Below are 26,610 nucleotides of genomic sequence, written 5' to 3' on the forward strand. Positions count from 1 at the left end.
TATTGCTCTTTTGAGCATTATAGGAACAATTTAACCCAGTCACTGTTACTCATGGGATTAGTTTGGACATTTAAAATGACGCTTACTTAAAATTTCAAAATAAAAGCCTTAATACTCCCCTCTGGATAATATTAGCCTGTATTATCTTTCTCTCTTAGGTTAGTGCGCTGCCTTGCGTAGCAAGGCAGTACATTAACATTAGCACAAACATTAGCATTTCACTGCCCCCTACTAGTGCACCGCCTTAGGCGGTGCAATAATATTACCTTGCAACCTGAGTGCCCACCATCCAAGAATTCTCAATTATTTCATTTTAGTTTGATTTTTTGCTTTGAATTATTGATCAAACGTTGGCTTGAGTTTGTTTACTGCGATAAGAGGACTCATTACTGCTTAAATCAATCATCCAAGAATCTAATGTTTGATCGGCGAAAGACTCAGCTTTTAAGCAGAGGAAGAAGAACGACAAGGACACGTTGGTTTCCATGCTTTTTTTAATCCTTTGCCAGTCTTGGTTTTTTATTATAAACTTAAAAAAAGAATCTGATACAATAAGAAACTGCAGTAGCAACTCTTCCCCCACCCCCATTTCTCGAAGGGGCGGCACAGAAAACAGGTCATTGCATTTCCGGTAGTGAAAGGTTCATTGGACATTTACAGGGTGTACAGGTCAGATACAAAATAGGAAAAAATAATAATAATAAAATACAGGGAGGAAACAGAGCGCTATTTATATATATATATATATTATTTAAACTCTTAATCTATTAACTTTTACATGTTAAAGTTTACATAGAAAATAAGATTTTTTTTTAATCACAATTAAATAGTCCCAGGTGCAAAATAAACTGCACACAGTGGTACAAGCAAAGGACATCAGAATACAAAAAATAAAATAAACTTCTTCTCCATCTTCATCAATTATCCACCCTGCTTTTAGAACAGCCTACGTTTTAAACACCATCCAGTGCAGGTTTTGCCACATCAAAATACAGAAGTGAAGAAAAATCCATAATATTTTTCTGTTTTTCTTTCAGACATGCATGGATTTGAAAGTTTCTCCTTTCCGCAGGCTACGTAAACCAGGGTGGGCAATTGCATCTGGACCACATTCACTTTATACTTTATTTTCTCCAACCTCAAATCTCTCACAACTGCATGCGACAAACTGGAAGCAAATTCCTGGGGTTTGCTTTCTAGGGTGCAGAGAGGTAGAAACCCCCCACCTTGAATTTTGAAGGGCGGTGGAAGAATTACAGGATGAGCGTCAGCGTAAGCAAAGACGGAGGGCAATATGGCTTTCGTTCAAGAACCCGAAAAGGTTCCGGCGAGGAATGAGTTAAAAAAAATAAAAATAAAAAATTGGGGATTTTTCTAATAAAATAAATCATGTTCAAGCAAATAATTTAGTCACAATAAGCTGACTACAGCAACTCGCTACATGTTCCCCTTTCGACATTTTTTGCCACTACAAACTTCAATGTAATTTGGGGGAATTTAGCAAGAGATCAACAAACATGTTGATACCCAATAGACTCTTCAGCTTTGTCTTTTCTTAAAAAGACACAAATCTGAAAAGTGTGTCACAAAAAGCACCCCACAAATACATTGACGCTTGAAATGTGACAATGTAGAAAAGTGAAAAGAAAAAAAAAAAAAAGCAGCACTATGTCAGAGAGTGCCGATGGACAAAACACTTTAGGTTAAAGAAGGTACAGATATATATATATATATATCAAGGGGACAAACTTTTTTTAAGTGTAATGGTTTTTGGTTTACCTGTAAAATAGTATTATTTGCCCCAGGAGAGCACAGAGAGCGATATCTGCTGTCTTTTTCTTGCACAGTGCTCACTGTAAACGTTCACTTCCTAAAACCCAAAACTCAAGAAGAAAATACATTTACCCGTCTTTTACGAGACAAATGCTGTACAAGGTACAATACACATTCAATACTTTATTCTGTACATCTTTATTTTGTCTCAATTTGCATATATTCATGATACATTTCCCAAAGAAAAACACAAACAAAAAAACAAAACAAAACCAAAAAAAAAAAAAGAAATGGGGAAGGGATAACTTCAGGACGTACAAAACTAAAGAATCTGGGCATGAGGACTTTATATACACAATCCTGGAGTCACAATCCCCAACCAACACAAATGCAAAGGGTCATCTGAAGACAATAATAATAAAAAAATACCAAAAAAATATGAAATTAAACTGATAATTTAGAGAAAATATCCAGAATTTTCTCAAAAACAAAAAAAGTTATATTTTTGGGTCCTTATGCCAAATTTAACCAAAATTATAATGCAAAAAAAGTAAAAATAAAAAAAATAGCTACACCTCAGGAAAAAATACTCAAAAATATTTAAGAAAAAAAAAAGTCTGCTGGAATCTTTCCAACACAATGAAATGCAAGTTAGGCTGATTTAATAACCTTCCAATGTTTTTCAGGTCATCTGAATAAAAACGTGCAACGACGAAGCGAGGGTAAAAGACGGGCTTAGCGCTGATGGCTGCGGTGACATCAGGAGACCCAGTGATAAAGTGCTGAGCGGCTGGACATGTGGAGATTAACCTTTCCCTGCGGTAACCACTGACAACATACAATGCTGGGAGAGAGAGCCACACGTCCGACAAAGCCGTGAACCCATACATAGGTTCTTTATTCATCGTCATTTCTCTCCCTCTTTTTTTTTTTTTGCAGTTGAGAAAAGACTGAGCAACCTGGGACTTTACAGAGTTTATTTATTTTTTTTACGTCTTGCAACAGCTTGAGAAAGAGACAGCAGGAGAATTTCAAGAGGAGAGGAGAGAATAGTGTAGTGTTTTAGTTTCACCGGGAACGTGCTCTGGGTTTCAACGTGGAACGCGCTTCCCAGTACGACGCAGAGGCAAAGCGCTCGTCTAGAAGTTTCTCTGCCCGTCTCCCTCCCTCTTCCTCCATGCAGAGGAAAAACCTCTCCTTCATAGTCAAAGTCATGCTAAGCCATTTATCACAATCCGCCGCTGCTGCTGCTGCTTAGGCTGCTGCATCCCCTCCCCAACCTCCTGCTCCTCGCCCGTTCACCTTCACACACTGCTGACTGGAACATCGTGCGCGTCGACGCGTGTGGTGCATTTGTGTCTGCACGTTTCCCTGTGTTGTGTTCTCCCCTCCCTCCCCCACCTTCTTTTTTTTAATTAGAGGTATCAGCATTGTTAAAACTGGAATTTATTTCTCATTTACATTCAGAAAGGTTTCCTCCAGCAAATTTCCCCTCGACAGACAATACATTCTCCAGTGCTGCCCTTTCTCTCCGCTCGCCCATCATTCATTCCCGCTCATTCCAGCCGCTGATAACAAGCATTGCGTCCGACGATAACGGAGACAAACAACCCTTCCCTCGGTCGAACCATAACAAAACGGAGCAGGACTACACACACACACACACACGCACACACACACACACACGCCACCCCGCCTTCTCCTGTGTATTTGTGGCAAGTAGGGCAGAGCAGATTGCGGAGCAAAGTGCTGAGTTTTCCACAGCAGTCGTTCCCCGCAGGACTTGGCAAAGTCCTTTTTTTCACAGCATGACAGTGCAGTGCAAAATGGAGCTGCTCTAGAGACGGAGGAGTGGAACATAAAGGTTTCACGTCACAAAAGAAAAGTAGAAAGAAACTCGCCTCCCTAACCATCAATGTTGACGTGAAGGAGAACAGAAATGAGTCCAGGCAAAATGAATGTCATGTAGAGATGCATAACAAAATGTACGTTATGGAGATGTTTATTATTATTATTTTTAATCTCTGTAGCAAAACCCACTCTTGATGCGTGTTAGCATTATAATTTGTTAGAAAAACTGAAAACAAGTGGAGAGTCACCCATGTCTGCGCCCAAGTGTTTTTGTCCCAGACGAAGGCTTAGTTGGCCAGCACCACAGGCTGGAAAGACTGGCTTGGATATTGCAGGCTGTAGCTTCCTAAACCGTCAAACGACGGTTTCTCCACGTAAGGGATTCCTCCGTTGCTGCTAAGGATGCCCACGCTTTGAGGAGAAGGGCTGGCGAACGGGTCGAAGGTCGGATTGGACCCGAGGTTGTGCGAGGGTTGGAAAGGGCTGGCTTGTGGCTGCATTGGTTGGGTGTCTGCGTCAAAGAAAAAGGGGCCCGGGGATCCTGGGTAGACGAATTCTTTAGCGCTGGGGGAGAGCTGGCTGGGGGTCGGACCTCCAAGGGAGTGCAAAGAGAGCGACAGGGGCTTGTGCTTTAGCAGCTCTGGTGCCGAGATGGTGGTGGGAGAGCGGGAGAGCATCCTCTGCGAAGGCGGGACAATGACACCGGAGTTGGCCGGCGACCCGGCTCCAGTGCACTTCTTCATTTTGGTGGAACCGAATTTGGTGGCGGCGAAACTCGCGGTGGTGAAGGTGACGGGCTGTGGACGGGCAGGAGGGAGGGCTTGAGGCGGCTGCTGAGTGGGGAGGTATGGCAATCCGCCACTGGGAGGAGAAGGGGAGGAGGTGTTGGATGAATGGACGCCAGGGTCAGTAGGTGTGCTGGAGCTAGGGTAGCTAAAGAGCCCAGGCTGAGCTGTCAAAGGTGTGGGAGAGCTTGACAGGGATGGCATGAGTGCTGGAGATGCTTGACTTCCAATTGGCACAAACACCTGAGCATCTGGATTAAATCCCAAGCTCTTGGCCTCCTCAGCCTCCGCCTCTCCTTTACCTTCTCCGTTAACCGCCTCAGCCCTCTCGCTGTCGCAACCGAGGCCTGGAGGGTCCTCCAGGTACAGCACCTTCACTGCCCCCTTCTCTCCAATCTGGTAGGAAACTTCATAAGGGTCGATCCACACGCTGAGCTCTGCGGGGACATTAGCACGGACCTCCTCTGTGTCCAGTCCACTTCTTTTGGCGGCTAGCTCCACCACAGGGTCCCTCGGAGCCCCCAAGTGGATGCAGCGGAAAGCGGATCCCCTAAGCGGGGTCTCGGGATACCAGTGTCCCTCAAAGCGGGAGACCAGTATCCTCTCCAGCTCCTCACCAAACAGGTCAGCCCGACGACGAGGCAGCTTGTTGTAAAGGTAGGACACGATAAAGTTGAGGGCCACCTTGACCTCTAGATGCATGGTTGCTTCCAGTTAGTGCCGTCGTGTGAGCAAAGTGTTAGAGGATGCTGTTGAAAGGGAGGCAGCACAGACGTACCTCCGGCTTACTGAAAAGTCGTTGACTCTTTTAGCGTCATTTCGGCAAGGGCATCTCAGAAGCGGGGACCGGGGGTTGCAGGCTGTTTTCAAGTTCTCTAGACGTTCCAGCTGTGGAGACACAAGAAAACTGTGACTCTGATGTTCGGCAGAAGAATACAAATAAAATATCTGTGTGCTAGACTCGTTAAGTCTGATCTCCATAAAGTTCCTTTTGAAGTTGGACAGAAGCTACACAATTTTGTCACCATAACAAGGTTCTGACATAATTCTGGTAGTAATCAGGGTTTCTCCCGGTGTGTTATAAGCTTAGCAGGCCACCAGGCTTCACTTGTCCCTTCACCAGGCTAAGCGTTGTTTATTTTAAATAGGGTTTTATACACACCAGTAAAAGTGGCAGTAAAGGCTGATTAAGGTAGGTTTGTAGTTGATTCATTGAACTGACACAAACCACAGTTTCTGCACCTGTCCATTGGCCTCTCAAGCTTTTACGGTGCCTGCTTGTGCACCTCTGAATTTTTGTAATTTTGCATTTTAACAGAAAAACCCAGTGGCTCACAGGTGGACTACAGTAGAGCCACTCCCACTGGGCTTAGCAGGTTTTCGGGGGGAGACCCTGGTGATAATAATAATAAACTTCTCTTCCTGAAAAGGTAGGTAGGTTTTTTTTTTTAAGAGGAGTTTTCACTTAAGTTAGTCAAGGCTGGAGCATTTGATTAGCTTAATATTAGTCTATGAAAATGAATGACTCTCCTGGATTGGCTGCTTTGCAGATGGCAGCCATTAGCGTGTCAAGTAACAGCGACACAATATCCAAGCTGCATTTTCTTTAAAATATTTTAGATATGCTCCATGAAAAAAGTATAGACACAAACAGGTGAATTTTCTGTGAATAATTGGAGTTACATTCTTAATAAATATCCACAAATAGGCTGGGATCCATTGTAGTTATAAAATAGGAAAAAAAAAAAAAAAGACAGAAACAAAATTAAACGCACAACAAAGCCTGAAACGACAAACTCACACTGTTGAAAGCCACTGAAAATGTGAGTTTTAAATAGCTTAATCACAACTTGTTTTGTGATGTTGGCGTCACGACTGAAAAGGCCCCTGAGCTTCAGCCTAGTGTTTGGTTCAACCAACAGAAACTGGAAGCTAATCCTTATACCACAGCTGGTTTTGTGCCTGGTCATTGTGGCCAAAACAGGTCTGCTTTGGTCTGCTTTGACCCGAAGACCTTCCAACAGAAAATGACTTTGGCTTAAACCTGCCAGTCGAGTTTGAGGGTCTCGATTTTGGATCAGAGGCTTAATTTCTTAGTTGGCATCATCAATGTCAAACTTACTTTACTGCGGACAATGACGCTGGTGTTCCAGTCTGGACTGATGCGTTTGTAATTCCTTTATTCTTTCTGACTTTAACTCAGTTGTCTGTCACCCAAAAAGTGACAGTTTGGGTCAGTTGGGTTGTTCCAACAAGTCAATAATCCCAAACACATCAAAACTGGCTTTTGGTGGCTAAAGCAGGCTGACATCAAGATTGTGGAACGGCTGAAAATTTACAGACTATGCCGAGTCGACAGCAGGACACCAACCAGTTTAGATTAGCTCTACAAAATGTGATTAGAAATGGGTTTAAATATCCAGTCAAAATAATGCAAATCATGTGGTTGTCTGCAACATGCAGACAAGCCATGCGCAGACATTAAAGCAAATATTACTGGGGGTGTATGTAAATATAGTTTTGACTGCGAGGATTGGTTAAAACGTCGTAAGTTTCTCCTTGTGCTCTCAATTCTTGCTTTAGAAATCTTTTGATGGATACAAAAAGTGGCAATTTCAAAGGCTCTACATTATAGATAAGCACGCCCATGTTGTGTGCGATTTTCTCACTGGCACTGTACTTTAAAAATAAAAAAAAGAAAAGACATCAAAAATGCTAAGGTAAAAGGAGCTGCAATACGGGAGAGTTGATACAGATTCCAATAGTGAATGCATATCTATATTTATTTGTGTTAACAATAAATAATTAATCAGACGCCTGCATGTTGTGAGGCAAACATGACTCTTTTCCTGAATCAGCAACTATAAATGGACCATTCCACTTTTCAAGTACATCAAATGTAAGACTCGCTGATGGATAAGAGCAGATGCTGCCTTTCTCCAGCTTCATAAATCCTGCATAATCTGAATGTGATCCCATAAAATGCTTCTGGCTTAATGCTTCACCAGGATCTGTTCACCAGCACGGGAATGCAAACTGAAATAACGGCGTAAGACACGGCAAAAACAGGAAAAAAAACAACAAAAAAACTAAAAACAAAGCAAAACCAGTAAGTGTTGTGTTACAGAAATCAGAAAATGGCAGGACACTTGGTGGATGGAACACAACTTCCCAGAATGCACCGTTGTCCTTCCTCCTCCCTCCCGAACCTGGATGAAGGCACAAACACACACACACACACACACACACACACACACACAACAGCTCCTCACGTTTACCTCCCTGACAGATGGGGATTCAGCGGTTAAGATTAGGAAGGCGGCTGAGATTAAAGACAATTCCAATGTTATTAGAGACAAAGCTCACGCAGGCCGGCTGCAGTCGGTCACTAAAGGCAAAACCCAAACTCTCCTTTCCCATGACTGAAGGAGAAAGATGGGGGTAAGGGTTGTATGAAAGAGCTATAAATAGGGGGCTTCGTCTTTTTTGCACCGTCTGTGGAACAAATCCATCTCAACACGCCTCACTTGAAGCTAGTGTCATTGAAGAGAAGGATCCAGAAATGTGCCTTTACTACTGCCTTTTGCACCCCATGTGGTAGAGATGCGAGTAAATCTGACTCAAAATAACCTGCAGCTTCCCGCTTTACCCATCGGATACAAGCTGGTTTTATTATTGCAGGGTCTGTTGTTGTAAGTCTGAGCGTCAGCAGGATCAGAGGTGTTGCGTTTGTTTACATGGACTCATTATGGAGCAGTGCTTGCTACTATGAGTCAGGTTAAAGCCCACAGTGTTCAGCACATTCAATTAATACAATAAACACCCCCCAACCTTTCATAAGGATTATATTGGAAGGTAGTAGTTGCATAATAGAAGCTTCAAAATATTGAGATTCGTCTTGTGTCACATCTCTGCACCCTTTTCAATTGATTTACATATAAAAATGATAAAGCCAAAGCGTAGACAAATATGCAAACAGAAAAATGAACAAGAAGCATATCTTAAGATGTTTGCGTGAACTGATATAGAAGATTAGTGTCGGTCTAAAGCCACTGGAACAGAGAGTACAATTACTTAGCTGCCAGTGCAAGTGGAGGGTCCCTCTTTATTATGTCTTTTCTTTTTTTACAGAAATGCCACTGGAAATTAAAGTGTAAAGGTAATGAAGTGCTGAGCAGCCTATCGAGGATGCGACCGACCAATGAGAGAGCCCGTCTCAGCATAAACATCCTCGAGGAAACGTCCGCGGAACATACAGTTATAAGGCTGCGTTCAGACGACGTGCGGCTGGAAATGTGCATTGAATAGGAGGAAAACAAACAGACACAACCCTCAATTCAGTATCCGAGCCAAGCACAGCCTTTCCTTACAGACAGAGCTGTGGAAAAACACCAGCACATCCCAAAAGGATGCTCCACAAAACGACATTAAGGAGAAATGTCTCCACTTCAACCACCGGGTGACGCGTACTTACTCACCTATCAGTGACAATGACGATGGTGTCCGAGCTTGATTTGCTCTCTCTATATTAATTCCCTTATAAACAATTTGAATTCAAGGCGGAGGTGACAGTCCACGGGTTCGCGAGCTTGATATTTTCACCATACGTTTCGGTATTTTTTCCCTTTTGCCACCGCAGCTCTAATTATCTGACGTACTTTGTCTCCCGATGACACTTTGCTCTGGAAGTGTCCGCTGAAACTTTACTGTTTGACAACCCTGCGTATTTATACACTGTGAGTCGCCCACACTCCTGTGACGACAGGGACTACTTTTTTGCTCATCATGAACGATGCATACTTATTTTTTATGATTATTTTTGAGGACCAGTCATATATGATTACAGTTTCTCTCTAAGGCAATTGCTTTCAATAAATATGCAGCCTCATTAAAATAAAAGAAATACAAATATTATGCTTTTTACACAAAATCTTTGAAACGAGACGAAAAATAGTGCCCAATTTTGGCATATAGTAAATAGTATTATTTTTGTAGGCACTAGCTTACACGGCGGAGAGACATTTTTCTTCACTGAACAATTTACTAAAAATACTAATAGTGATAGCAACAGAGTTTTTATTGGCTGATATGGAGGAAGACCAACAGTTTATTGGTCAGCAGCAGCTGAAGCGAAGTAAGTTTCGGCAATGGCTTATGGGATATGATGTTCCTAAAGGTTTCAGTAAATGTTTATGTTTTTCACTGTGGTGAGCATTTTTAAAAATTTTTTTTTATAGGAGTTCAAAAAGACTTTGACTTCACATCAGCTGTTCTTGAAATAACATAGTCATAGCTTTACAATGCAATATACGATGTTCTAGTGTTTAAAACAAGAATGACGATAAACTGGGGTACAAAAGAAAATAAAAGTGCAAACATTTTAAAACATGTGAAATGCAATTTAATTACCAGTTTGATTATTATTATTTCACAGTGAATGAGGAAAAAAACTGATAATGCCGTTCTGCTCATATTTATTTGTTCTAAACGAAACAAGCCGGGAGATGAAACTCATCTCTTCCTGAGCAGAAACAATTTATGTGTGAGACACCAAAAAGAAGAAAGTACAATAAAACCAATTCAGTCACAAACATGTGAACAAGGTTGTGTGTATCATCAGAGAGGATTATGAAACACACCCTTGGACAGTTTTTCTTTATAGAGCAATAAAACACCCAACCTTCCTAAAACAAAATACTGATTGAAGAGCCAAACTGACCAATTTTGTGTAGTGATTTCCCCTAAAATAAATTTCACCTGGTATTTAAAAACTTGTTCAGTAATCTGAATATTGGTTTTGAACAATCTAAGAAGCACAGACGTTTTTAAACAAATCTAAAAGCATGATGTGGGCAATCACGACTCACCAAGAGCAGCTTCACATTGTATTTTGGCCACTCTTGAAAAGATTGTTAAAGGAACTAATCAACCTAAAGTAAAGATTTTTGTAATTTTTTACTAAATGTCAGATGAGACAATGATTGTGCTTTTTGACAACTATAACGTAAAGCAATTTTGAAGGATAAATAGCCAACCAGAAAGATGTCAAAGGTTTTCTGGCTGTGTGCAAACAGGATAGAGCTTTTAACCAGATTTGGTACATTCAGTATAATATGGGGCTATCCAACTTGTGTACGCAATTGTTGTAATAAAAATATTTGAAGCTTGTTGTTTAATTGTTGCACTCTAAAAAACGAATTATTCAAATGCGTCAATAAAAAAACCCCCTTATTTTAACTGAAAGTAAAAGTATTAGATTTTTATGGGTGAAACATATTTTATATTAAGTATGAAACACATGAACGAATAAATCAAAATCACGAAGGAATTTTAAATCACAATTTTGTCTGAAATTAGATGCGAAATTGAACCTTCACTTCTCTTTCTTGAATTAGTTGCTGACGTGATTAAAATGCGACACGCCGCGTAGAAGAAACTACAAAATGGCGTCTTACTGCGTGACGGTAACCAGACTCCGGGCGAGAAGATGTGTTTACGCTTTTACAGGGCTGCTTTTGAACACGTAATTAATTAACATGGTCGACTACAGTCAGCAGAAGTCAGGCGGTGTCTGGTAACGAGTCTTCGGCCGCTGCTATTCGCAAGGTGAACGCGAGGTTACGTGTTTTACGACGTGATTTAACTCCTGACAGCTGCGGCTCGCCGAGCCACAGCTAAGCTCCCGGATGCGCCGCTCTCGCGCGCACGTAAATGTGATTCACAAACGGTCAGTTTACGTTGTTTCTGATAAACACAGCAAAAATTTAAATCCTTTAGCAATGCGTGTTTTAATATGTCCAGATTTAGGTCTTGTTTACGTTTGTCCTGCGTCAATAATTTGTTTGTAAACCTCAAAGATGACACGCTATTAAAAAAAGGTGCTAAATTATAGGAGGCAAGTTTCTTTCTTGTGTTGAACACGTTAAAGTTGGTAAGAATTATTCAAACTTTAATGAAGCACCTTTTTTTTGACTCAGCGTTGTTTGGTAGGAGTTTATCATCATTTAATTTCCAGAATCCTGATTTGACATGACATCTTTTAAAATTAAAACGTAAGCAAAACATTATTTTTCAACTGATCCTTCTTTTACATTGTGTTTTGAGTGAGGCCATCTCATTTCCTATCAGAAAAAAGCTTCTTGGTTGAATAACAATAATTTATCTAGCAATTTTCACAGATAAAATCCAAAGCTCCTCGATCAAATGTTTAACATAATAGTTTCATTGCTGTTTTTAGGTTTGTTGTGTGTGTGTAATTTCACCCCATTTATTTTCACTTTAATTGTACTGGAAAAAAAAGTCTCAGGCTTTACAAGTTTTAAAAAGATTTGCAGAAGTCTTTTAACATCTCCGAGAAAACGCAGCATGTTGATAGGAGTCTATATACTTTTCTAATGGCTTTATTAAAACACTAAAGCAAAAACGTGAAATGCAGATCATAATAGAAGAAAAACTGTATTAAAAACCCTTTTCTTTCTTACCGTTTTCCTGCAGAGGGAATGTATGCAGATCAAAGATTGAGAGTATTTCAGATGTCTTAGTAACCTTGGTTACCAGGTTGTGAAAATGTTTAATCCAGTCAGAGTTATCAAATTACCCAGAGTTCAGTGGGCGGGTGAGGCCAGTCTGCTGCAATACGAGCTGTAAGAACCTTCATCCAGTTTTCTCAGAGAGCAGCGATGGTAAAAATGCAGCACAAACAAATAAGTGAGCACACCTTAAACGTGTCTGATCAGCCGTCGCAGTGACACACTTCTGTTTAGCTCTGAAGTATAATTGTTGTGACAAAGCACTTTTACTTATTATATAAATGAATAAATGTTTTGATCTAATTGTGTGAAAATCTGGCTGAGCTGTTTATGGATAAGAAAGAGCATTTTATTTGTGCAGCTCACTGTACTTTAACAATCTTTAGTGTACCTATTCCTTGACTTGCGTAATAAAAATTTCTCTCTTACCAACACGTTGACTAAATGCTTTGATGAAAGTTCTGCTTTTGTTTGCTGCCTGTTCTGGTCCAGCTGGCTCTCGGAACCGGGGCGAGGCGGTTTCATGTCGCCGCCGTCTTCAGCGCCCGGGCCGGGGCGGCCATGAGCCGCTTTGAGCCCGGCTCCAGCATCGGTTACGGGAAGATGCACGAGAACATCGGCGTCGTACGCAGGAGGTCAGCAGTTCCACAAGCTGTGATGCTACTCTACAAACTCCTCTGTATTTTAAATGGGATTTTATGACGTAGCTCAACACACAAGTGTAATGGTCCAATTTTGATAACGTTACTTAAAATTTACTACAACCAACTTCTTCAGAAGTCAGCGATAGTAAGAACATTTTAGTTATTTTTAAGTAGTTTGTCCAAATTGCCACATTAGGCTTCAAATTAGAAGTTACCGCAAGCTATATATTGATGTTCAAATTCTTTAAAATATTTAAATATGATGCAAATCAGCTTCACACCACTGTGGCTCTCTGTAGCTTGCCGAAATGCTTAAATAATGGTGGCATCACATCCTGCATGTGAACCCACACGTATCACCTGTCTTATTGAATTTTAAAGCCTGTTTGTAATTGTCATCTTATCTTCCTTGATAAATTATTCAAATAGTTTTATTGCCTTCTACTACCACTACTTTATTTATAAAGTACTTCAGAGCAACTGCGACAAAATGCTTTACAGATAAAAACCAATAAGCATTTAAAATATGGAAAGGACAAAAGACAGCAATACTCTCTAGTTAAAATCCCACAAAGATATGGACATAAACCTAAACCGACAGGCTAAACACTGGGTAATCAGAGATGCAGCTAGGGCTGGGCATTTATTTTATCGTTTATCGCAATATAGTTCTTATCAGTACGGGAAATTTGATTTATCATTGTCATGCTAAATTCCAATGAATGACGTGTAAAACCCCCAACAAACGACCGTGTTGTGGGATTGTTTGTTTTATAATTTTTTTCCCACAGTTTTTTTTATTGAAAGCACCAATAAATGTCAATTTGCTTGAAAATTTTATTAAATGCAGCTACTGTGCAGAGTTTAGTGATACAAATCACACTTCTTTATGATGCTGGTGTCCAAAAGAATCATATCAAGTTTATCAAGACATGTATTGGCATTTGTGGAGACATTCAGTCAAAGTTATCTAAAAAGGAAGCAATAAGAAATTCTAATTGTCACTTTTACCATCATTACAATATTACCACAAAATATCATGATAGTGAAATCCTTTTTTTTTTTTTTTACCCCTCCAGGGGGTCTTTTGTGTCCCTTATATGACAGTAGGCTGACAGGAAACGGGGAAGTATAGGGGGGAAGACATGCAGCAAATATCGTCGGATCCGGGAGTCGAACCCGCGACGGCCGCGTCGAGGACTCAAGGCCTCCAAATATGGGTCGCGCTAACCACTACGCCACCACGGCACACCCGAAATCCTATATTTAAATGTTGATGTTCCATCCAATCCCTGAGATAAAAAGTCAGGGTGAAAATTTAATTCCCGAGATGTTGAAAATCTGGTAAAGACAAAAACCAAGAAACTTGCAGCTGAAATGCAAATGTGTCGCACAAAATCCTGATAAAATTCAGTAAAGTTTGGAAGAAAAAAAAAAGTTCAAACACATGTTGAAATCCTTCCTAAATGCTTTCCCACAATCCTTCGCGGCAGGCCTCTGACTCTGTCCGAGAAGAATGTCTACGGCCACCTGGACGATCCGTCGGGGCAGGAGATCGACCGCGGCCGCACCTACCTGCGCCTGCGTCCGGACCGCGTGGCCTTGCAGGACGCCACGGCCCAGATGGCCATGCTGCAGTTCATCAGCAGCGGCCTGCCCAAGGTGGCCGTGCCCTCCACCATCCACTGCGACCACCTGATCGAAGCTCAGATCGGAGGAGCTCAGGACCTGCAGAGGGCAAAGGTGAGCCGGGACCAGAGGAAGATTCACTTCCTGAACCGTAACGATTCGTTTTAGCTTCAGCAGCTTCTCTGTTGTGCTTTGGAAATTCACAGCGAACATCAGACCAAAGTATGGACCACTAACTCTAGGAAAATGTTCATGAGTCTCATAGTCTAATTGCTTCCTTCCGTTCCTTGAAAACAGGAAGTGAACCAGGAAGTGTACAACTTCCTTGCGACTTCCGCTGCTAAATATGGAGTCGGCTTCTGGAAACCAGGTTCAGGGATCATCCACCAGGTACAGCGTTTACAATAATGTACGATAAATCTAGATGGGGCTGCTCTTGTTTTGTGGATGCTTATTTCACTTGAAAATTATATAATGCTTGAATTTCAATGAGGTATTTTAAGGTTTGGAAAGTGCTGGATTTCCATATAATGTTCTTGAAAGTGCTTGAAACTGCTCAGTTTTGTAATAAAGTGCAAAATAACATTTGAGTAATTTAGGAAACATTTTCTTGTAGTTAAACCAAGATATTTAAAAAAATAAATAAAAGAGACGTACACATTTTTTCCAATGCCTAAAGTTAAATCTGACTAAATTTCTCTCGTGTTTTTTTAGGTCGGTTAGAATTACCAAAATTATTCCTATTTACTAAATACCATAAACCTAGGGAGAACTTTTTTTTTCTTTCTAGATTTTCATGTAACTTTCTCAGATAGCCAGGTGTAAAGGGAATGTGTGAGAGAGACAATTCAAAACATAAAATGTGTTGTATGTTAGTTTATCTTGTCCCTGCTGTTTAATGTGGAATACTGCTACAAGACATTATGAACAGTAATAAATTATATGATATACAATAGTGAATTGAAAATGTCTTCTTCAGTTCATTTGTATTGTTTTTATCTCAGAAGTGTGATGCTGGAAAAAGTGCACAAAACATGAAATTTGCCTGTTATTGGATTTGTGATAGTTGTGTTTTTTTTTTAATTATTAAAAAAATAACTCATCAACTCTTGAGTTTTTTTTAAGGAAAAAAGAGGGAGAATTAACAACATAACTAAATTTTAATGTTGAGAAAATATTTCCTCATTCATCAAATAAGCACAACTTTTATTTGGTCTTTTGATAAATTACTTTTGCACAATATCACTGATTTCTGCTGTGAGTTTGGACCCAGTTCAAAGAGTGTGAACCCACTGCCTAAACAGATCATCCTGGAGAATTACGCCTATCCGGGTGTGATGCTCATCGGAACCGACTCCCACACGCCCAACGGCGGCTGCCTCGGCGGCATCTGCATCGGAGTGGGCGGAGCCGACGCCGTCGACGTCATGGCTGGAATTCCGTGGGAGCTCAAGTGTCCCAAGGTGTGTTTTAATTTTAGCTCATATTCAATGAACTTTTATTTTTGTCTTTGCCCATGTTTCTCCTCAAAGTTTTTCAATCGTTTTCCAGCCTGTGGTGGTTTTCCCGTAGGTGATCGGAGTGAGACTGACTGGGACGCTGTCCGGTTGGACTTCCCCAAAGGACGTCATCCTGAAGGTTGCCGGCATTCTGACCGTGAAAGGCGGCACGGGGGCCATTGTGGAGTATCACGGACCTGGAGTGGACTCCATTTCCTGCACGGGTAAGACTAAGGCGAAGGAAAAATCCTAATGTGTTATAAATTAAACGCAGCTATCAAAGACGGGTCCAGACTTTATCAACTTTTGATAACGTTAGACTTTATTCTGTGTTTGATATGATGTAAAGCACTTTGAAATGCCTTGCTGCTGAAATGTGCTGTGCAAATAAAATTTGATTGATTGATTGATCAAAATGTTGTGGTTCTGATTTCGACGCAAGAAGCAATCTAGGTCAGTACCTTCACTCTGAAATTCGTCAAAAGCTGCCAACAAATCTATCATAGATGAAGGTGGAAAGCTCAAAATAAGTTTTTGTTAATCTACATTTAGCCTTCCTGTTATCTCCCGAAAGTCTCGCTCTCTTTTTCTTGCTTTCTCTTCTAAGAAACAAAATACAAATGACAGAATATAGTTAGGACAAATTCAGTTATTCCTTCTGTAAGTTGTACAATGGATTGTTAGAACCAAATTATGAGATTATTTCTTTATAATTATGAGAAAATATTCATAATATTGGCAGAATAAAGGCACAGTTTTAACATACGAACATCCTAAAAGTACAAAAAAGTCGTTTTAATGAGAAAAGGCTTGGATAATTGATTTTTGTGTTATTTTTTGAGGATAAAGTTTCATAAAATTACAACTTTACTCTCCTAAAATTCTGACTGTTCTGGTAATATTAAGACCTTATTTTCACATTTCTCCGACTGTATTCTTGTAATATTTTTGACTTAATTCTCACGATTGGAAAAGAAAAAAAAACCTTAGCCTGAACTTCACATTTTGTTGTAGAGTTGACCTGAATTCAAAGCCCAAATAAAAGGAAGCTCTAAACCACGCTTTTCAAACAAGATGGCTGCCTGGACCTGCTGACATCACTCTGATCTGTAGAAGATGAAGAAATTTCAAAAATGCAAATCTTGAAAAAAAATAAATAAAAATTTTACAATTTGTGATCAGAATTGGTCTTTTTTTTTTTAAAGCGTTACATCTGTAGTGATTAAAAACTATAAATTGACACATTGCAGGAATGGCCACTATCTGCAACATGGGCGCTGAGATCGGGGCCACCACCTTGGTTTTCCCCTACAACCACCGCATGAAGACGTACCTGCAGAAAACCGGCCGCCGAGGTCCGCATCTCGTCGTTCGTCTCGGATTCTTCAGCCTCCGTCGGCCTCACCTCCATTTCCTTCTGTTCTCCAGAGATCGCCTCAGCTGCCGATGAGTTCAGAGACGACCTCGTTCCCGATGAGGGCTGTGAATACGACCAAGTCATCGAGATCAACCTCAGTGAGGTGACTTACAGGGCTTTAGTAGACAAACGACACACACTGCAAAAAAAAAATGCGTTCTGACCTAGTTTCTATTGAAAATATCTTACTACCCCTGGAATAAGACAAACTAGCTTACAAGCACTAAACATTTGCTTGTTTTGAGTCAATAATTTCTTAATATTGATGAAGAAGTACTCACTATAAGTGGAAATAATCTGCCAGTGGAACAAGATATTTTAACTTATAATTTGAGACATGTCTTGTTCCACTGGCAGGTTATTTCACTTATAAATACCTTCTCTTTTTTAGCAGTATTAAGGAATTATTACCTTGAAACAAGATCATATATCTTGCTGAAAAGTTACTTGTAATCTAGCTTGTTTTATTTTAAGTGTACTAAGATATTTGTATGCCTGTCACAATAAACAATGAATCAATTAATTGCATGATAAATTAAAAGAAACTCAATAGCTTTCATTTGCTTAATTTATCGTCCTTTTGTTTTCTTTCTCTTTTTTTACCAAAAACTGAATGAGAAACATCTTCCATCTGGTGTTTTGATCTCAACTAGCCCTCTTTTGAATGATAATTTTATTTACAGAGACTTCATAATTCACTTTATTTGTAGTTTCTGTTCTCTTTATTTATCTTGGATATTTAAAATGTCTTCCAGTTACAGTCTTTAAATTCTTTAGAATTTAAAGGTTATTAATTGTTGAGAATGTGTTCTTGCATTATTGTGCCACTATCACTATTGCATATTATATTATGTTACTATTATATAGTTGAAAATGGTCTGAAAACAACTACATTATTGTTTATCGCAATAAGTTCTGGGTCAGTTTGTCTAGCAAAATTTGTTATCGTGACAGGGCAAATATCTAGCACGAGATTCTAGTGCCAGATATTTGTCGTAGAAATTAGGCCAGAAATACTTGGCAAGACTTTGAGTTTTTGCAGTGCGGTTCAAGGGTTTCATTACTTTTCTTCTTCGTCGCTTTTCCAGCTGAAGCCTCACATCAACGGGCCGTTCACCCCCGACTTGGCCCATCCCGTGTCTGAGATCGGAGCCGTCGCTAAGAAAAGCGGCTGGCCCCTGGAGGTTAAAGTCGGTGGGTATTTGTGGCGCGGCCGTATCGCCTTCCGCTCTCTGTTAATGCTTCGTTCAGGGAAATCAGACACTCGGGTCTTTGTTCCTCCTCGCCGCGGTATTGACCAGATCGCATTTCGGCTCGGCTGCTCCTCTAAAGTCACCTTGAACGCAGCCTGTCAAACAAACGAGCATTTGCTTCTCGTCCGTTGTTGATTTGAAGTTTCTAAACTTTCGGACCCGAACAGGTCTGATCGGCAGCTGCACCAACTCCAGCTACGAAGACATGGGCAGAGCGGCCTCTCTCGCCAAGCAGGCTCTGCACAAAGGCCTGAAGTGTAAGGCCCAGTTCACGGTCACGCCGGGCTCGGAGCAGATCCGCGCCACCATCGAGAGAGATGGATATGTGAGTCCAAAAATACACAGGAAAAGAAAGAAAGAAAATTCAGCTTTTTATGAGACATCAAACATCTAATCCAGGGGTTTATATTTTTACTCTCAGACCACCGAAATAAAACTCATATTGAGATTTGCAAAGGTCACATGATTTAAAAAATAAATGTATACATATACAGTATACATATACAGGTGTGTCCAAAAGTTTGGACACACCTTCTAATTCAATGGGTTTTCTTTATTTTCATGACTATTTATAAGGCAAGAAATCCCACTTATTAACCTGACAGGGCAGGTTGACCTATGAAGTGAAAACCATTTCAGGTGACGACCTCTTGAAGCTCATCAAGAAAATGCAGAGTGTGTGCAAAGCAGTAATCATAGCAAAAGGTTGCTACTTTGAAGAAACTAGAATATAAGGGTTATTTTTATTTGTTTTACACTTTTTTGTTTAGTGCATATTTCCACATGTTATTCATAGTTTTGATGCCTTCAGTGTGAATCTACAATGTCAATAGTCATGAAAATAAAGGAAACTCATTGAATTAAAAGGTGTGTCCAAACTTTTGGTCTGTACTGTGTATATATATATATATATGTATACACATAATTTTAGATGAATTTCTACTATGATTTCTTGTAATTTTTCAAGATCCACCATTTTATTTCTACTTTTAGGATTTAAAATACAGACAAACATAAAATTTAGCAAAACGAGTATGACAGATTTAAAATCATACAACTGTTACTTTTAGTGTCATTTTCTGTGGAAATTCAATGCAAATATTGTAGGAATGAACTGAAAAACTGTTGGAAACATGAGTTTATTTTTTATAATTTTTTGCCAAAGTGATTAAGAGCCATTTTGAAAGGTGTGAAGAGCCACTTGCTCAAGTTGCAGACCCCAGATCTGATGCTTTTTTTTTTTTTTCCTACCCTTTTATTTATGTCTCAGGCCAAGATTTTGAGCGATGTTGGAGGAGTCATTCTGGCGAACGCTTGCGGTCCGTGTATCGGCCAGTGGGACAGGTACGCGTCTCGTTTATAAAACCTGATTCAGATTCAGAGGAGAAAAGCTGGTCTGATGACTCCTGGCTTCGATGTTGAATACATCAGTTGTGTTTTTTAAAGAAACCGTTTCAAAATTTATGGAACAATTTAAATACTAAAGAGCCTTCCTCACAAAGCGGGATTTATTTCGTTTTCTGAAGGCAGTGAGAGCATTTGGATGGAGTCCAGTGCGACTCTTTGACTTCAGACGTCACTTGATTAGTAAATGTGGTCACTTTGGTATAATTACAAATGTCGTGTAAAGGCATCAGCTTTACTGTGATACCCCTAAATAAAATCCAGTTGCTTGCCACACTCTATCTCCTTCCTTCCAGTTCACAATTGGCTGCTTTCTGTTGCTCCAGCATGTAAAATCTCAATAAAACACAGTTTGCTTTTTGTCACGTGACAAAATGTGGAAAAGTTAAAGGATTGTGAATGTGGTTGGAGTGTTGTGTAATTCTAAAGGAAAATCTATCTAAACTAGTTCTAGATGCAAAGTTATGGGTACGTTTTGTTGTTCCTATGAAGATCTGGACAAATGATTAAAATCTTGTCCTTTTTGTTCATGTTTTCAATCTCAAATGACAATCATAAGCCAAAATGACAGACCTTAACAGTTTAAGCTAAGCAAGCCAGTGGGTTGTTTTATTGTATTTGTCAGTTAAGTTAAGTTTTGAGTTTTGTTTGCTCTTTTTCTGTTTCTAGGAGAGACGTTAAGAGAGGAGAGAAGAACACCATAGTGACGTCCTTCAACAGGAACTTCACTGCCAGGAATGATGCTAACCCGGCGACTCACGCTTTTGTAACTTCTCCTGAAGTAAGAGCCCCACACAAAGGAGGATGCATGGGCTAGAAAATGCAACTTGAAAATCATAAAGTTCTTATTTATTTAATGTACGCCGGGGAGGATTTGCACTTTCTTTCTAAGTTTTGCTGTAATTTATCGCAGATCGTCACAGCTCTGGCTCTGGCCGGGACCCTCAGCTTCAACCCGGAGACCAACTACCTGACCTCCCCCAGTGGGGAGAAGTTCAAGCTGGAGCCTCCCACAGGCGACGAGCTCCCGTCCAGAGACTTCGACCCGGGCCAGGACACGTACCAGCACCCCCCTGCTGAGAGCGCCTCGGTCCGGGTGAGGCACGAAGACGTACCGATTAACATCAGGATTCTCCAGAAGTTGTGAACTTTTTGACGTACAGACAGAAGAGCACTCGTTTTGACCCTGTTTTGTTGCCGTACAGGTGGACGTGAGCCCCTCCAGCACGCGTCTGCAGCTGTTGGAGCCTTTCGACAAGTGGAATGGGAGCGATCTGGAGGACATGAGGGTCCTCATCAAGGTAAGGTAAATGTATTTAACTCACAGGAGTATCGCGCCATAGTTAACGTGTCTTGTTAGAGGAATTAGTCTGGGAACAGAGAAAAGTTTTTTTTTTTTCTGAGCCAGTTGATAGATTAAAGGATCTGCCTCCGTTTCTGTTAACCTTGGTACGTTACTGTAGTTGTGAGTCTAGTGTAAAGCGCGTTGAGTGGTCAAAATGACTGGAAAAGTCCTATGTAAGTTCAGTCCATTCACCATTCAGTCCATTTAGTTTCCAGGTGCGAGTAAGTCCAGGTGCTGTCCTTGTTTTGGACTAGCGTGACCTTTGACCTTGTTATCAGTGTTTGTGCTTGAAGTCGCATTTAATAAAGTGTATGGATTATAGCTGTTTAAGGGTAAATAGCCTAAATTTCCATTTGATTATAATTTGAACAGCTTTTTTTAGGGTGGAGAGATTATACAGTAACAAAATTCAAACAATAAATAATTAGGTGCGAAACTTTAAAATTTGATGGGGTTTCTCTAATCCACAGAGCCAAACGCATTGACACAATTTTTGCATATATAAGTATATGTGTGTGTGCGTGAACCCATAGAGAGTATAAATCTTTATGGTGTCTCTACACCACAGTAGCCCAGAAGGGACAAAACAACCACTGGCTCTTCAAAATTTATGTTTCAATAATCAATTAATCATATTATAATTTAAAATGAGCTCAATAATTTCTATTCTGATGATATTATTTGACTTTTTTTTGTAGTAGAGACATTATAATCCATTTTATGGTTTTATTTTTCATATTTAAATATCTTGCAGTTCCAGTGTGTATTGTTCTTTACAAAATGAAAGTGCATTGGTCTTTGAAAAGGCGAACCTGCATTATTATGTCATTATTAATATACAACTTGAAAATGGTGACCAAACGACAATGCTATCCAAGGTTTCCCCCAGAAATCCTGCTAAGCCCAGTGGTTGGGCGCTCGGCCCGCCGTGTTTTTGAGAATAAAAATGTTTAAAGTTGTCATAAAAGTTGAAAAATTCACTTGATAATTATGTGTTATTGAAAGATTAATGCCTGAACACCAACTATAAAGTCCTAAAAAATGCAAACATTTTAAAAAGACTTAAATGAATAAACAATGCTTAGCCTGGTGGGGGCACAAGCGTTTTATAAGCCTGGTGGCCCTCCAGGCTTATAAAACACTGTGGGAAACTTTTTTCTTCGTTTTATTGCAATACTTTTGGGACAATTTGTCGTCCAGCGTTATTGTGACAGACCTCACTCCCCATGTTTCCCTTCGACAGGTTCAGGGAAAATGCACCACCGACCACATCAGCGCCGCCGGGCCCTGGCTGAAGTTCCACGGCCACCTGGACAACATCTCCAACAACATGCTGATCGGCGCCATCAACATGGAGAACGACGCCGTCAACAGGGTGAAGAACCAGCTGACCGGGGGGTACGGAGGCGTCCCAGACGTGGCTCGCTTCTACAAGGTGGGACACCCGTCACCCGGTTTTCATTTTAGTTTATTCACCTTCTCTTCTGTTTTTGCTTGTTACTGCCAGGTTGAAATCTGTTCATATTTACTAAATCTTATTTCATAGTTTTCTTCCCTCTTGAGTGGATCGTAAATCTCTGCTGATCTCTTATAAATGCAGGCCAACGGCGTGAACTGGGTGGTGGTGGGAGATGAGAACTACGGGGAGGGATCGAGTCGGGAGCACGCCGCCCTGGAGCCACGGCACCTGGGGGGACGCGCCATCATCGTCAAGAGCTTCGCCAGAATCCACGGTTAGTTTCTCAGCAGAGGACTAAAAACTTTTTAATTCCTCTTAATGGAACTGATCAGGTAGGGATTAAACAGGATAATGTATTCCTAAATTAGAAAATATTATAATTTAATGCAGTCAATTTTGTTTTATTCCGGTACACAAAGTCTTGGGGAAAAAATATACCCCTTATTTGTTATTTGTAATCATTTATATGCTAAACCATTTTTCATTTTGTCATCTTTTAACCACAAACTTTATTATTATCATTATTATTATTTATTCTTGCTATTTTACTGAGATGTGTGATGATTTAAATAAAATAGATTATAAAGTCTCTACTCACAAAAAATATTCATGACCAAAATGTAAATTATGGAGCTTATTTTAATTCCTCATGTGATTGGTTAATCACACCATGTTTCAGAATGGGGACGATGCGTTCAGGATGATGAACAGTGTTGGTTTTCTGACTTGTGTTTTGCAAATAAGCTGAATTGTTTAGTTTTGGTTTCATTTGACCTCCTTCCACAGTTAATTATCAAGTTTACACGAGGTTGACAAGTCCACAACCATTAAAAAAAAAATTGTTCTACTTAGAATAACATAATTTTCTCACCTGTGTTTCTCCATAGAGGAAACCTTAAGTTGCCTGCCCTGCTAGATGCATCACAGTTTTTTCTTTCACTTTTATTTATTGATTTTTTTTTACAGAGACCAATCTGAAGAAGCAAGGCCTGCTGCCTCTGACTTTCTCCAACCCCGACGACTACGACCGACAGAATCCGCCCGGACGACAAGATTTCAATCACCGGCCTCAAGTCCTTCGCTCCCGGGAAGGTGAGCGGCGTTCTGCGTCAGGGACATAATCCTTCATTTAACGTTTGCGGCCGACGCTTCCTGCTGACGCATGGCCCTGTCTCCCGTCTCCAGCCCTGACGGCCGTGATCAAGCACTGCGACGGAAGCCAGGAGTCCGTCTCCCTGAGCCACACCTTCAACGAGACGCAGATCGAGTGGTTCAAAGCCGGCTCGGCTCTCAACAGGATGAAGGAGCTGCAGTAGCTGCCGAGAGGAGAGAAACGGCGGAGGGTGACCGGGCAGGAAACCGACTCGTGTTTAGTCGTTTTCACTCCCAGGATGCAACACACATGCATTAAAAAGGTCGCTGTACCGATAGAAAGCGCACACCGATGAATTAGCACTTAGGTTCTTAAAGCCCTCTCAGTTCACAAGCTGAGTTGCACAAGTTTAGTCAAAATATTTGAAAAAAATATATATATTTAACTTTTGTTGCACTAGAATCTCTTCACTATCTGAAACATTCCAATTACAATGAATCATGTGAGCATTTAATGCTTCTTATTAGTGTTTTTAGGCTTGATTTCAAGTCTGATGTAATCAAATGGGAACGTGAATTTTAATTTAAAAACATGAAGCTTAGAAATCTCTTACAACACAACCCGTTCCAAAATTATTCTCGTTTTTCCGATGTACCTCGTTTTAAATGTTTATCCGTAGAAACCAACCGATAAGCTGATCATTTTTGTTCTGATTTTATCGTTTTTGTCGACCCTTTACTGTGAAGGTTTAAGGCGATCCCAGATCGGTCGTCCTTTCCTGCTTTCTGACATCGTTACTGACTTGAACAAATGGACAGAATTTACTGTACTACTAACTATTATGTTGTTGCATCTTTGCTAAAAATTTACTTATAAGCCAATCATTCATCTGTGCTGTCAGCTACAGCTCACTCTTTTCTCAATGTATTAATTTTTCCTTTGATGCAAAAAAACAATTTTCATCTGCACTAGTCACGTCAGTATCCACACACTCCTCGCAGCCGTTCCCATGATGCTGCCTTGCACTGCGCCTTGCAAAAGTATTCATAACACCTCAACTTTTTAACTTTTTTGTGACATCACAGCCACAAAATTCAGTTTATTTAAGTTGTTTTTTTTGGTTTCTTTTTTAATGGGACAGAGCAACACAAAGTGGTGGATAATTTTGAAGAAAAATAAATTATGCATGATTTCGTTTTCAGATAAAAATCTGGTGTGATATTTTATTTGTGGGTATCAGAAGAAAAGGGGCTGATTAAAAGGCAGTTTGCTGTGCCCTTTTTTCTTTTTTTTACCTTGTGGGCAGAAAACAGTTACATGCCACACTTTTCAGATATTCTTTTGTTAGAAAAAAAAAATCTTCAACCTTACAACTAAGCCCAGCTTTGTATTGGTCTTCCATAAAACCATAATAAAATATGTTGAAGTGTTTGGTTGTACCAAAACAAAAGTGTTGAAAATTTCAAAAAGATATAAAAAAACAAACACTTTTGCAAGGCACTTTCCTCACAAACCAGAATAAATTACCCATTCTACTGCAGTAAATGGACATATTTTCATTTTTTTAATGAATGCTTTGTGTCTAGGTTTGTTTCGGTTTTTAAAAAATGTCCGTCGTCTTCAGACTCCTGTTGTCCCACCTGGAAAATCTGAAACGTGAGCTTTTAATCTACCAAGACCAGGTTCGTTTATCTGGACCGTAGAGCGGTTCTGTGTGGGACGAGTGTGAAAAGCCCAGTGTTACTCCTGAATAAACCAACCATTGTCACAGTGCGTCTATAGAGGAAAACTCCACACATGCGTCATGTTGTGAAATCCTGTGGAGCTTCGCTAACCTGTCCAGTTTTTCTGTGGTTTGTTAAAATGTCTGCTTGCTGCTGTACCGACTGTTTTCCCTCAATATGGCTGTGATGAGATTATGTGATGAGAGTGTGTTAATCTTTAAAATGAATGTTGTTCCACTTTTAAGGTTCTCCATGATGGGAACGTTGTTCTCTCTCTAACGCACAATCTAGTAATCAGGTGCCTGTTCTCTCTTGAATTTCATTCACTGCCAGTAGAAAGTCCAAACAATATAAGTGTGGGTGAAGAAGGAGGCGAGACGTGACCTCGATGTTTAACCAAATATCTTTTTTTGACATTTATAACTGATGATGAAGAAATATTTAAAATATAATCCCTGAAGATTTTCAATTAATATTATCATAATTTATTTCCTTTTTTCTTAGAGCTGCTTTCTGCAGTCTGATGCATGAGCATCAGGGTGATCCCCTCGCTTAAATTTCACAGGAAATCTGTAAATTCACAACAGGCAAATGTTGGAACTGATTGTAGTTGATTTATTTTGTGTTTCAACCCTAATTTGGTGAAGGCGACTATTGATATCCTGACTAAATAACTCCTCAAACTTTTAAATAACTAACTTGTAATGTGTCATCATAAATTTTCTTTTAATTTTAAAGCTTACTGGTTGAAATGATTTACCAGGTTTAATTTTCCAGTCTGTTTCATAGAAAAGTTGCTCTTTTTAAATGCATATGACTCTGATCACCTGGCTTTATTTACCCTCTGAATATTGAGAAACATTTGTCTTTAACAGTGAAACAAGTCAAGGCTTCGCTGTTGTTTGGTGTGAGACAATTAATCAAAATGGCTGCCCACACGATGGCATTATCTGCTGGTGGAACTCGGGTGTAATCTGTTTGACCAATCTCCTACTGTTGAAATGTCTTTTAATATGGAAGGATGTGCGTTCGTAGTCATGATACTCATCAGTTGATTATTTTGTAAAATTAATCTGCTGTTTTGTAGCTTAAAGTTGAAATATAGTGATATTTACAAATATAAATAATAAAGATGTGGAATTATTGTTTTTCTTTGCAGTTCAATTTATAGTTAGTTTTAATTAACTTTATTTATGCAACACCAA

The 26,610-nt window shown here is 39.9% G+C and overlaps 2 protein-coding genes across 5 annotated transcripts; one reads left to right on the forward strand and one right to left on the reverse strand.

Moving 5' to 3' along the window:
• Positions 1-476: 476 nt before the first annotated feature.
• Positions 477-12,375, reverse strand: tob2 (transducer of ERBB2, 2). 2 transcript variants are annotated; one of them, XM_028041693.1, is made up of 2 exons: positions 11,891-12,375; positions 477-5,297 (listed from the first exon to the last, which is right to left on the reverse strand). In XM_028041693.1, the coding sequence occupies exon 2, from the start codon at positions 5,109-5,111 to the stop codon at positions 3,912-3,914; it is 1,200 nt and encodes a 399-aa protein (XP_027897494.1). In that variant the 5' UTR covers positions 5,112-5,297; positions 11,891-12,375; the 3' UTR covers positions 477-3,911. The 2 variants fall into 2 exon arrangements, with proteins under 2 accessions (XP_027897494.1, XP_027897493.1); XM_028041692.1 differs by lacking the exon at positions 11,891-12,375 and adding an exon at positions 8,888-9,149.
• Positions 10,822-26,553, forward strand: LOC114159653 (aconitate hydratase, mitochondrial-like). 3 transcript variants are annotated; one of them, XM_028041686.1, is made up of 18 exons: positions 10,822-10,888; positions 12,431-12,574; positions 14,068-14,325; positions 14,509-14,601; positions 15,516-15,674; positions 15,784-15,934; positions 16,961-17,065; positions 17,139-17,230; positions 18,216-18,321; positions 18,548-18,705; positions 19,651-19,724; positions 20,454-20,565; positions 20,698-20,880; positions 20,990-21,085; positions 22,373-22,564; positions 22,730-22,862; positions 23,555-23,680; positions 23,774-26,553. In XM_028041686.1, exons 1-18 carry the CDS (start codon positions 10,853-10,855, stop codon positions 23,902-23,904), a joined length of 2,349 nt encoding a protein of 782 aa, XP_027897487.1. In that variant the 5' UTR covers positions 10,822-10,852; the 3' UTR covers positions 23,905-26,553. The 3 variants fall into 3 exon arrangements, with proteins under 3 accessions (XP_027897487.1, XP_027897488.1, XP_027897489.1); XM_028041687.1 differs by having other exon boundaries at positions 10,846-11,136; XM_028041688.1 differs by having other exon boundaries at positions 10,846-11,015.
• The last annotated feature ends 57 nt before the right edge of the window (positions 26,554-26,610 follow it).

Source organism: Xiphophorus couchianus, chromosome 16 (assembly GCF_001444195.1).
Source record: "Xiphophorus couchianus chromosome 16, X_couchianus-1.0, whole genome shotgun sequence".
NCBI lineage: Eukaryota > Metazoa > Chordata > Actinopteri > Cyprinodontiformes > Poeciliidae > Xiphophorus > Xiphophorus couchianus.

Excerpts from the sequence above, each read along its gene's own strand:
- tob2 (XM_028041693.1), bottom strand. The coding sequence starts at position 5,111 with ATGCATCTAGAGGTCAAGGTGGCCCTCAACTTTATCGTGTCCTACCTT.
- LOC114159653 (XM_028041686.1), top strand. The coding sequence starts at position 10,853 with ATGGCGTCTTACTGCGTGACGGTAACCAGACTCCGG. Across the intron at positions 18,322-18,547 it reads GCCCCTGGAGGTTAAAGTCG|GTCTGATCGGCAGCTGCACC; the intron begins GTGGGTATTTGT and ends GGACCCGAACAG. Across the intron at positions 23,681-23,773 it reads AGTCCTTCGCTCCCGGGAAG|CCCTGACGGCCGTGATCAAG; the intron begins GTGAGCGGCGTT and ends TCCCGTCTCCAG.